The following is a 13125-nucleotide window of genomic DNA, read 5'->3' as shown; positions in this document are numbered from 1 at the left end:
TATCGGAGAGTGTTGTGTTAAGGTTGTTGGTTATGTGAAAGAGTGTTATGTTAGGGTTGTTGGTTTTATCGGAGAGTGTTATGTTAAGGGTGTTGGTTAGATTGGAGAGTGTTATGTTGAGGGTGTTGGGTATATCGGAGAGTGGTATGTTAATGCCGTTGGTTATATCGGAGAGTGCTATGCTGAGAGTGTTGCTTATGTAAAAGGGCGTTACTTTAAGGGTGTTGGTTATATTGGAGTGTTATGTTAAGGGTGTTGGTTATATTGGAGAGTGTTATTTTAAGGCTGTTGGCTGTGTCAGAGAGTGTTTAGTTTGGGGTGTTGGTTATATTGCGAGTGTTATGCTAAGGGTGTTGTTTATATCGGAGAGTGTTATGTTCAGAATTTTGGTTATACCAGAGAATGTTATTTTACGGTGTTGGTTATATCAGAAAGTGTTATGTTGAGAATCTTGGCTATAAATTGTTGTTTTCCCATTTATGTTGGTATTCTTGTGAGTTTCCTGATGAGTGCAAGATGAAAAACTTAGACATGTCTCTTTTTTCAGCAATGTTCAAGCCCATCACACATTCACTGGCATCTCACTCACTGCCACCTCAAGGAACATCACTCTCTCACACACACCCTCATATCTCCAACTCTCCTCATCATATCCATGGCTACACTCTGCACACTCCCACACCTGGCATACTTCTCATCTGGCCTGGCACGTGCCTTGCTCACTCTCTCTCCACCCGTCCTTATGCACAATCACTGAGAGAGGTCCCAGTCTGGGTGGGGGTTGCAGGGCGGCGCTGGGTGGCGAGTGTGGTGGAGTGTGGGTGGGATGGGTGGAGTGCCCAACATCAAGGTCCTCACTCTGTTTGGGAGTCGAGTGTTGGAGCTGGCCGGAGAGGTATTCGACTGTTCCTGCAGTGACAGTTAGGTCGGCAGTGAACACCCTCGTGAGTATCCTGCACCACATGATCCCTCTCTTAACGCTTCTCTGAGTCCACTGTTCTGTGTTCAATGCGACAGCCAAGCACTAATAATCTCCACTTCCTAGGCACATCTGACACGTCGCCCTTAGGCAATTGTGACCCCGATCCCAGCGCCGAGACACCTCAGATGAGGATGCTGAGGGCAGCACCATTGAAGACCCATTATGACGCTCACCCACACCCTCCACCAGCACAGCAACACACACCTCGGTGGCACATAGATGTAGAGTAGCCTCGGGATCACAATCTGGTGAGCACACCACACAATCTGTTCTGCAGCAGGTGGAGGCCGTGACATCCTTGGCCAGATGATCAGCCTCTGGACTCGGTCCTCAATCGGTTGGTGGAGCTGCAAAGACAATCACAGGAACATCAGGAAGGGATGTCTGGTTCACTCCTCAGATTGCAAGGGACAATGGAAGAGTCCATCCACCTTCAGTCTGAAGTGATAGTGTCGGTATGCCAATGCACCAAGGTCAACGCCAGAAGGATGGTGGCCAACATGGAGACCTTGGACCAGGACATCAGTCCTGCACTGCTGCGCGGGCTGAACTCCATCGTTGACACTATAGTTGGCCTCCAACAGTGTCAACGTGAGAGGGGCGTGGAGCAGCTCGACCTGACTCTAGCTTCCCTTTCTCCTCAAGGAGTTAGCCAGGGGCTGCCAGGCATCCATAGGGAGGAGGACCAGCAGCACAAAACCCCGGGGCCTTCTGCCTCAGTGACTCCGGGAATCCAAATCCCCTCTTCCTGTGAGCCCGCAGTTCCAGCTCCACAGGCCAAGGAGGGTGCAGCTGGCCCACAGCAAGTCACCCAAAGCAGGTGGAGCTCTACAAGTCTCAGTCCTCCAGAGGACACCCAGTCAGGTCATCACAGGCAGGGTGTCGCAGTCAGCAGGCTGCCTCCACCTCCACTGTGGAGGTCAGGGAGCACCAAGACACAACGCAAGGGTTAGTAAAGTTAAGAAGATGTAACTCTTTCGAGTTATCAACAGTCACAGATTGTAACTCTTTCGAGTACATTCACAGTTCTTGGTTTCCGGGAATGGGACATGAACCCACAACCTTCTGATTCAAAGGCGAGGGTGCTATGAACTGAGCCACAGCTGACACCTCCAATATTCAAACCCACGGCTCCAAAGAGACTGGAGCCTAAATCCAAGACCTAGTTGCACAGCCTGGGCACTGGTGTTAATCACTTGTACACATTGTTCACTCTTGTAAGTAAACTCCCAAGAATGTCTCTTTGCCTATGGCTCCTTGTTCTGATGAGGAGTGTTCATGTCACTCAGATGTGAAACCTTGGTTCCTGCACAAGATAAAGGCAAGTGTCTCAGTCCAGGGCTTCTTCCCTGTGCAGTGTCCCGGAATGGTCGGCTTCACACTCACTGGGCACATTACTGATGCCTGCACCTCGATGGTGCTTGTCATTGCTGCCAGAATGTTGTGGGTAGGTGTCTCAGAGTCCCGTGATTCTCTCTGTGTGCTGTAAGCACCTTTGAATTGGGGCTGGCCCCCCATCTCTTCAGCATCTGTGACCAGTGATGCTGTGCTCCTGAAGGGCTCAGGTGCTGAAGGCAGACAAAGGATCACAGAATCTCACAGTGCAGAAGAAGCCCTTCGGCCCATCGAGTCTACACCGACACGTGAGAAGCACCTGACCTACCCACCTAATCCCATTTACCAGCACTTGGCCCATAGCCTTGAATGTTATGATGTGCCAAGTGCTCATCCAGGTACATTTTAAAGGATGTGAGGCAACCCGCCTCCACCACCCTCCCAGGCAACGCATTCCAGACCCTCACCACCCTCTGGGTAAAAAAAGTTTTTCCTCACATCCCCCCTAAACCTTCTGCCCCTCACCTTGAACTTGTGTCTCCTCGTGACTGACTCTTCAATTAAGGGGAACAGCTGCTCCCTATCCACCCTGCCCATACCCCTCACAATCTTGTACACCTCGATCAGGTCGCCCCCTCAGTCTTCTCTGCTCCAACGAAAACAACCCAAGTCCATCCAAACTCTCTTCATAAGTTAAATGTTTCATCCCAGGCAACATCCTGGTGAATCTCCTCTGCACCCCCTCCAGTGCAATCACATCCTTCCTATAATGTGGCGACCAGAACTGCACACAGTACTCCAGCTGTGGCCTCACCAAGGATCAGGTGCAGTTAAAGTTTCACAGCTGCATCTCTATGATATGACCCTGATCACAGAGCACAAGCGAGCTGCCCTCAGTCAGACAGGAGTCAGACATTCACAGAGGCTGTGTAAAGATCTATGGAGTGTTCTCACTGCACGTTGTCATCATCCTCCTGGAATCTGGTGACTATTCGGGCCTCCGCTGTGTCTCCATGACATGAGCCTGAGCACTGAGGGTATGTGCACTGCCATCAGCTACATAGGTGTCGAACGTTCACAGATGCAATATGAGGATGTCAGGACTGTCCTCACTACATCTTGTCATCATCCTCCACGAATCTTGTGGCTATGAGGGCCTCCCGAGCAGGCCTGCCTCATCTGACCAGTGCAATGGCCTCATTGCCTGCATCCTCACCTTCAAGAACTTCATCACCGTCATCTCCTTCAACGTCCTCTTCATCGGAGGAGACACGCTGCACTTCCATCTCCTCCTCAGCCAGGTCCTCCCGCCGTTGCAGCACCAGGTTGTGTAGCGCGCAGCAAGCTGCGGAAGAATGCTCACTTTCGACAAGCTTTTCCAAGTGCGTGGCAGGTTCCCTCAACACCCCTCCCCCTAGCCCCTGGTATGTGCTTGTACACTTCATTCAGTCTGTGCTGCCTCCCCCACCCTGGTCTCACCTGCATTGGAGCCTTTGCCCCGGCACTACACTGAAAGCTAGCCGGGAAAAAGCGACTTGCCTACGTGCCCCGCGCCCCACCGAATGCACGGCACCTCTTCCTTGATGTCCTATGGACGATGCTCGCGAGTACTGCGCAAGGTTGTGTGCGTTCGCCTCTGAGTTCCCCTCGAAGTTCAGGTCATCAGGTGCACGCCTGTTAAAGGCAGTCGTGAAGCGCCCTGTTCTGAAGTCACGCCGGCGTGGGTGGTAAGTTTGACGTGGGGAGTTGATCCCAGTGAGTATAATGAGATGCTAAAGTAGTGAAATTAGGTTCCTGATGTGCAGCGGTGGGGAATACAGCCCGCCATTGACAGGTGGAGCCGATGACCGCAAACTGGTTTTATGACGGCGTGAATCAGATTTTTGGCCCTCTCGCCATAATATCCACTCATGCCCACCATGATACCTGCTGCCTACGGGACTGAACGAGTCTGCCCTAGGTGTTGGTTGTATTGGAGAGTGTTATGTTGAGGGTGTTGGTTGTATTGGAGAGTGTTATGTTATAAAAAGTACCTCAAGTTCCATCCATGAGGACCAGGCCACACAATTTGACTTACAATTAAATTCCTAACTGGAGGTTTGGAAGGACTTGCTTTAGTGTTATTGCCTCATGGCCTGATAGTAAGTGGCTCAAGGGATCTGAGGATTGGTGAGACCTTGCACTCTAATGTTACGGGTGTCCTGTGATATAGATTGTGAAAATAAAAGGCTTGGACACTCCTAGATGCCAATGCAGCGGTCAGGCCATTTGATATTTTGTAAACCTTCTCACTACAAAACTAAAGCTCGCCAAAAATGTTGTGGCAACAAAGGTAGGGAAGAGAAGTAACAAGCTGCACAGGATAGATTCACAGGTGCTTTTTGGCACAATTATAGTAAGGGAAAAGTGAATTGTCCATTTATACTGTCTCTCTGTTCAGGTACCATGCCCTGAGAGGGCGTTGGCGACTATGGACCTCCATGTTAATCGTGCTCTGGAGGCGTGGATCATCTCCCTTGGTGGTACATTCATCCAGTTTGTGAGGCTCTTTAGAAAGATCGTTCTTTATCTACCTCGATCTCTTTTACCATCAACCTTTCCCATCAGCGTCAGACTTTCTCAATCATGATTCCTTATTACATTCCCAAGAAATTCCTACTGTCTCTTCCTGATCTTGGTCAGCACAGTTCTTCAGGTGTCAGATTTTACTAGCATCTCTTCATTGGTAGTGTGACTTGTCCAAGACATCTTCTTTATCCTCCTCAAAAACCACAAACCTGCAGCCTCCGTTCTTCTCTGCATTGCTTCACTGATCATCCAGCGCTCACTTCCATCTGTCAAAATTGGTTATACACAGAATGAATATCCATTAATCAATGAATAGGAGCCTTTCATCCTGTGTGTGTTTGTTAGACTCTGGACGTCTCACTCCAGACATCTCACACAGGAGATTAAATTTCAGGCGTCATACTACAGAATGCCATATACAGAACAGTCTTTAAATTTAATAGAAAACAAAAACTAGTCAGTGACCAGGAGCCTAAAATGTACAATTCTTAACAAATCAAACGGCAATTGAGCTCAGCAGTTTACAATCCATTCTTCTCCTTAGGCAGCTCCTTGGGATCGAGGAGGGCTTGTTATTCTCTGGTTCGATGGGTTCTGAGATGGCTGATAAGTCCAATGTGCAATCCGCAGACTCTGCCACATGCGGGGCAGGTGGTGCTTGAAGGGTGAGTGAGGTAGATGAGGTGTCTGGAGGTTTCTGTGCTCTCCCACCGACGCCTCGACTTCACCTCTGCACATTCCCGATGAAGTCTCTCAGTGTGCTCGGTGCCTTCCTGAATAAACCTTCTCCATTTTGGTCGGACACAAGCCAGTCTCCCATAACTCCAGCGAGGATATTTGACCTCTTCAGGGACGCTTTGAGGACATCCCTAAAGCTTTCTGCTGTCCTCCTGGGAGCTTCCTGCCGTGACTGAGTTCCGAGTGGAGTAGTTGCTTCAGGAGTCTGGTGTCAGGCATATGGACGACATGTCCCACCCAGCGGAGCTGGTTTTCCGTGATTAGCGCCTCGATGCTGGGTGGGTTGACTTGGGAGAGGACGCTGCTGTTGGACCACCTTCCTTGCCACCGGATTTGGAGGATCCTGCAAAGACGCCTCTGGTAGTGGATTACCTGCATCCACTGACTCAGAGCAATGGCCTTCAAGGGGCAGGCAAGTTAGCAGGTAGCCTCGACAGCCATGATCCAAACGCTAGACAACTTTTTGAGCCGTACCATTTGGGATATAATGAAAGGTTTTGCCTCTGGTGAAGAGCCGAGCATTTCAAACGTGTTGATGAGGCTCAGAGACATCTGGATGAATCACATGGCAGATGAAGTTTAATGCAGAGAAGAGCATTTTAGTATGAAGAAAGAGGAGGGGCAATATTCTAAAGTGGGAGGTGGTACAGGAACTGAGAGACCTGGGGATATACGTGCACAAATTATTGAAGGAGGCAGGGCAGGTTAGATGTTTTTTGGGGTATTTAAACTCCAAATCTGTGAGTCTGCACTCACTTAATATTAATTTGTTCTCTTGAAACTTTAACCATTCAGGCAATAGGAGACAGTCTAGTAACGTAATTTAGGAAATTTAACACTGTGGGTGTACCTACAACACATGGGGCTGAAGCGGTTCAAGAAGGCAGCTCACCACCACCTTCTCGAGGGCAACTAGGGATGGGCAATAAATGCTGGCCCAGCCAGCGATGCCCACATCCTGTGAATGAATTTTTAAAAATGTTTATTAAGCAACAAAAGGTGATGCCTAACAAAGTTAGGCAGCGATTTTACTGGCTTAATGCAGTTCTTGCTTCCTGATTCAGCCTAGGGCGCAAGGCAACACAGTCTTCTCTCTCTCTCTCTGTCACTTCTGTGGGTCTTCTGCTCTCAGTTGGAAAACAATCTCTTATCTTTCGTTTCAAACTCAGCATGCCTGGCAGCTGAAACCTGGTGCTTATTAACCCTTGCTAGGACACAGCCCAGGGTTAATTATCAGTGGTGTTCCTGAACTCTGATTGGTTTGGGCAGCGCATGATCAGTCCCTGATTGATTTAGGTGGTGCTTGATCAGTTTATGATTGGTTTCTTAAAGGGGGGGGGGGGGGGGGGGGTGTGATGGTCATCTACTGATGTCATTTCCTGTTATCTCCTGATTGGCCGGTGAAGGTGTCAATTACTTGTGGGACCATCCCTCTCATTTATTTCATTAAATTTTATGGCTTTCTACTGAGATAATGTGGTGCCTTAAGATATTTTCTTTGTCTGCTTATTTGAGATATGAGAGTGTATGATCAAGCCCTAATGATTACATTTTGGGCTCATCATCCCAAATACCTAATTAGTGCATAGGTATCCTGTAGAGTTCCCATTAAGGCAAGTGCCCGTCGATATGTCTTAGTTAAGGAAACTGCTTGCTATTGTATGTTTTTGCAGTGGTTGTCAGTGCTAGTTATAGTGGACTAGTATTCTAGAGACCCAGGGTAATGCTCTGGGGACCAGGGTTCAAAATCCCACCACAGCAGATGGTGAAACCTGAATTTAATAGAAATCTGGAATTAAAAGTCTGACAAAACCATTGCCAATTGTTCTAAAAACCCATCTGGTTCACTAATGACCCCTTTAGGGAAGGAAATCTGCCATCCTTACCTGGTCTGGCCCACACGTGACTTCAGACCCACAGCAGTATGGTTCACTCTTTAAAAAAATGCCCTCTGAATAAGGTAAATTAGGGATGAGCAATAAATACCTGGCCTAGCCAGTGACACCCGCATCCCATTAATGAACAAAAAAAAATTAAAAGAATACAAAGGGGCACACAGCCTTAAACTAATACAGAAATTTCAAAGTTAACTCTTACATAAAATCGATGCAGAGTGTCTATAAAATTAGTGCAGAAAAACAATCATTGTGTTAAAGCTGAGGTAGCACGATACACTTATAAAATACAGCACGATACATTCAATTGATAAATTTTATAAGTAGTAAGAGTCAAAGAACTATATCGCTCCAAAAACTGGTTACAGAACTTGATCCTCAATCTTATAGAACCAGAACCTGTCATATATTTTGAAGGATAGTGACTGCTTCTTTTTAAGCCCTACAAGTTAAAAGATTAAACTAATTAGTTCTTAGGACATAGGGCTGAAGCTGTTTTCTTCACACAATAGGGGAATACAAACTAATAAGTGTTGATTAGAGTACAAGAGTAAGAAGGTTATGTTGAACTTGTACAGGACACTGGTTGGGCCTCATCTGGACTGCTGCGTTAAGTTCTGGACGCCATATTTGAGGAGGTTTGTGAAGGCATTGGAAGGAGTGCGGGGGAGGTCCATGGGGATGATTCCCGGGATGAAGAACTGTAGCTATAAGGATAGATTGGAGAGGTTGGGATTGTCTTCCTTGGAGAAAAGAAGACTGAGAGGCGACTTGATAGAGGTATTCAAGATCCTGAGGGGTGTGGACAGGATAAATAGTGAGAAACTGTTCCCACTCAAGAGAGCATCAAGAACTAGAGGGCACAGATTCAAAATAATTGGCAAAAGGTGTAAATGTGACGTGAGGAAAAAAAACATTTTCATCCAGCGGGTGGTTGGAGTCTGGAACAAACTTCCTGAGAGGGTGGTGGAGGCAGGTTCGCTTGAGGTATTCAAAAAGGAATTGGATTGCTACCTGAAAAGAGAGAATGTGCAAGGTTAAGGGAGTGGGACTAGGTGGAATGCTCTTTCAGAGAGCCAATGCAGACTCGACGGGCTGAATGGCCTCTTCCTGCACTGTAAAGATTCTGTGATACTGTGAATTGCTAGGGAGTGTGACAGTTCCATACTCAGATCCACTCAACCTTGACTGACTTCACAGCACTTGCTCTGTAATTAAACCATAAATGTGTAACTTTACACCAGCCTAGGGCCATGTGCTATATTTCACTTTAACTAAGGATGCAATTGCAAACAAAAGACCAATCACATGGCAAAGTGTCCTGCATTTATTTCAATTAAGCAGAATATAATATTAGGTTAATTCATTAATATACTTTGATTGCTTGACCAGTATACAGAATGAAACTAAAACTAATTGTTAAACATGAACTTTTCTACAAGGTAGGGAAAGCAGTTAATAAAGCATACAGGCTCCGGGGCTTTATAAATAGAGGCATATAGTACAAAAGTAAGGAAGTTAAGATGAATCATTATAAAACACTGATTCGGACTCAACTAGAGTATTGTATCCAATTCTGGAAACCACACTTTAGGAAGTTTGTGCAGGCTTCAGAGTAGGTGCAGAAAGGATTTACGAGAATGGTTCCAGTGTTGAATGTCTTCAGTTATGTGGATGGACTGGAGAAGCTGTGGCTGTTCTCCTGAGAGAAGAGAAGGTCACTGCCTGAGAGTGTGGTGGAGGTGGATCAAAATTGAGAACCGGATAAGCACCTAAGAGCGAAAGACTTGCAGAGTTACAGGGAAATGGCGGGGGAGAGGGACTAGCTGACTTCCTCTTGTAAAAGAGCCAGCACGAACACAATGAGCTATAACCATTCTTCGATCCTTTGAATATCACACTCATTGAAAAGTAACCAACCGGAAAAAAAGTCAACAAATTCTAATTTGCAAATGAAGGAACCCAATCACGTTTCTAAATGTTCTCCCCTTTACACCATTTCAATGGCCTTTTCAATGGCCCTTCCTCCTACAGATCACCTCAAAAAGATAATCTTAGAACATGATACAGTTTTCTTGGATTGGCTTTTCATCATTGTGGTTCCATTTTTAAGATAATTCCCAATCTCTTGGTTACCTCATTCCCTTGTTGGATGTGAGCTCCCAGACAAAGTTCCCAGGAATTCCCAAATCCCCAGTGAGGGGATCCCCAGGGAGTCTCAAGATGACTAGACTTTTAGCCTGTCTACGTTTTCTACCATTGTTGACTTACATTGATGCTATTATCTCTGTCGCTGCAGATGACTAAAAACATGTTTTATTTTTGCCACGATATGACCTTTGGGCAGATTACGCTGTCTTTTGGAAGATTGTGGGGAGAGGCGCGCACTGGGAGTTGGTCAGAGGTTGCAGGGGGTCCCTGGGCAGACATTAACATTTACAGAGCACCTGCCATAGAGTTGACCCCCTCTGTATCCCATTATTTTAAACACCTCCTTCAGACCACCCCTTAACCTGCTCAACTCTATAAATTAGAAAAAAGACTGAAAGAATTTGCATTTCTGTAGCACTATTCGTAATGTCTAAAAGTTTCTAAGAGTAACAGAGGAAGGTCTTGTGGCGCAGTGGGTAGTGTCCCTGCCTCTGAGCCAGAAGCTCTGGGTTCAAGTCCCACTCCAGGATTTGATTGCTAATGAAACTTGCATTCATAACATGACCAAAACAGCTATCAGCTTGTGAATCCTTCTAACACAGCATGTGAAAGTGCCACAGTAACTCACACTCCTAGTGGAGGATGGCTGGTGTGGATCAGATTGGTGTTGATAGCATGGGGTTCAATCTCCATTCTGGCTGGAGTGGATTTGGGACTTGCCTCACCTGTGGTGGAGATTGTGGGTCAGACCTGCCTTTGGGCAGAGAACTCAGGAAGAAAGATGACAGGATAGGGAAATACCCGTGAGAGGGAAATGACTTCTCTTCTGTTCTGGCTGTCAATCTCAAGTGACAACTGTGGCTCTGAGTCAGAGGGTTGTGGGTTCAAGTCCCACTCCAGAGGCTTGAGTTTAAAATCTAGGCTGACGCATACAGTGGCCTAGCAAATGCAAGTCTTCCTTTAACCCCTATTCAAGGAGGAAAATGGGGAAAGATCGACCAGGAATGATTAATATATAACTTTAGTGACTAGTGTGATCAGCAAAGGCAGAGGGATCAATTAATCATAGTACAAATTGGGTAAATAGGTTCTCTTTTTGGAGGGTCGGAGAACAGGTAAATAATTAAGTGTTTTCTGTGAAATGCACCTCTGGAGTAGGCAACAAAGAGTTAGCTGGAAAGCTGGAGAGACAGGAGGGTGAATTTTATTGCCCCCACTCCCCTGACCTCACCAACGAAGGAAACATCCTCTCAGCATCCACCCTGTCAATCCCCGCCAGAATCTTTTTTGTTTCAATAATATCACCTCTCATTCTTCTAAACTCCAATGAGTATAGGCCCAACCTTTTCTCATAAAACAAACCCCATCATCCCTGGGATCAGCCTAGTAAACCTTCCCTGAACTGCCTTCAAGTATGTCCCTCCTTAAATAAGGAGACCAAAACTGTACACAGTACTTCGGGTGAGGTCTCACCAATGTCCTGTAGCAGTTGTAGCAAGACTTCCCTACTTCAGTGTGTCTGCTGCCAACACTATATGGCTGTGCAAGATGCTCGCCAATGCCCATCTACGCATGCGCACTGGTCTGCATATACGCAGAAATCCAATGAAGTCACTGCTTGAGCCTGCAACCTGGAGTGGCAGAAATGGGAGGGAAGGATTTGCAGATGGGAAACTAAAATCCTTTCCTTGTGGGTTATTTTACTGCTGTCATGTTGCTGAGCGTTCCTAAACTCTATCTCACTATCCCAGTGTTGTAAATGGATTGTAAGTAGCTGTCAGTGTTAGATGAGGCAATATAGTATAACACTCATACTACTGAGCACTATCATCCAGGATAGAAATTCACAACATTCTCTTTTACTGCTGCCAGTCATGACCATGTATGCGTCCTACTGGACATTGCCCCCTATAAAGATGGCGGCCATACACGCGCCCTGCTGTACATTGCCCCCTATAACGACGGTGGCCACTAACGTGGGTCTGTCATCAGCATACAACAGTGCACACACAGCGTTGGCAGCAAGCGCAGCCTCCCTACTTTTATATTCCATCCCCCTTGCAATAAAGGCCAACGTTCCATTTGTCTTCCCAATCACATGCTGTACCGGGATGCTAACTTTGTGATTCAGGTACAAGGTCATCCAGGTCCCTCTGTACCGCAGCATTCTGCAGCCTCTCTCCATTTAAATAATATTCTGCTTTTCTACTTTTCCTGCCAAAGTGGACAACCTCACTTTTTCCCACCTCATATTCCATCTGCCAAATTTTTTGCCCACTCACTTAAACATAGCAAAGTTGAAAGTGAAAGGACGAGGATTCAAGGGTGGATGAGGCAAAGATCCTGGCCTGATAGACATGTAACGGGAAGATTGGGGAAGCCTGTACCTATAAACAGATGTCGCCTCTGGTAAAATAAGTCATTTATTTTCACTCTTCCTTCTCCTTTCCTCGGTGCCAGCCAATCTGTGGGCCTACGACATGCTGGAAAATTACCGGTACCTGCAGTACTTCTCGTGGGTCCTCTATCATGTCATCCTCACCATGGTGTCGGCTGGAGTGGCCAAGTACATCTCACCGCAGGCTGCAGGTACGCAATCTCCACTGCTGTCTGTGGCCCTGTCCATCAAGTGGCCACGGGATTGTCATCAATGTCCCAATGCAAACTCAGGGTCGCGGGGGTTCTGGCGGGAATTTAACGAAATGCTTTCTTCTTGTCAAGGGTTTTTAATTATTCAAAAGGTTTGATAGCTGGGGCGGACCCACCAGTGGGCCAGTGTGGAGGTGAATGTTCCGGAAGCCATGGCTCTGCAAACTCTCACCACTGAATCAAATGGTCATGGGTTCAAGCCCCACTCCAGAGACGGGAGTACCAAATCTAGGCTGACGCGGCCAGTGCAGTACTGAGGGGGTGCTGTCTTTTGGATGAGACATTAAACCAAAGTCCTGTCGGCCCTTGTGGCTAGCGTATAGGATCCCACAGAGAAAAGAAAGGCTTACATTTATATAGCGCTTCTCATGACCATCGGACATCCAAAAGTGCTTTACAGCCAGTGAAGTATATTTTGAAGTGTAGTCATAATTGCAAACACAGCGCTAATTTGTACACAGCAAGCTCCCATAAACAGCAATATGATTATGACTAGCCAATCTGTTTTTGCAATGTTGACTGAGGGATAAGTATTGGCCAGAACACTGGGAATAGCCCCCTTGCCCTTCTTCAAAATAGGAGATCTTTTACATCCACCAAGCAGGGTGGGTGGGGCCCTGGTTTAATGTCTCATCCATAAGACGACACTTCCAAATGTTAGCCCAAGGCACTCAAGCTCTGGAGTGGGACTTGAAACCAGAGGCGAGAGTGCTACCCATTGAACCATGGCTTACACTTCTAGCTCTCCCCTGTGTCCTGGGCCACCATTTATTCCTCAACCAACATCTAAGAATAGGTCATGTGGAA

At 46.8% G+C, this 13125-nt stretch overlaps 1 protein-coding gene across 1 annotated transcript in view; it reads left to right on the top strand.

Moving 5' to 3' along the window:
* LOC144671695 (chloride channel protein ClC-Kb-like) overlaps positions 1 to 13125 on the top strand; it is a 49693-nt gene that overhangs the window by 14351 nt on the left and 22217 nt on the right. The window contains exon 3 of the mRNA XM_078533711.1: positions 12130 to 12258. Coding sequence (XP_078389837.1) covers positions 12130 to 12258 — 129 coding nt within the window. The remainder of the gene's footprint in view (positions 1 to 12129; positions 12259 to 13125) is intronic.

This window comes from Cetorhinus maximus, chromosome 34, assembly GCF_964194155.1.
Source record: "Cetorhinus maximus chromosome 34, sCetMax3.hap1.1, whole genome shotgun sequence".
Lineage (NCBI taxonomy): Eukaryota > Metazoa > Chordata > Chondrichthyes > Lamniformes > Cetorhinidae > Cetorhinus > Cetorhinus maximus.
Note: the sequence above shows the minus strand (reverse complement) of the source record. Positions and strands in the feature narration are given on the sequence as shown.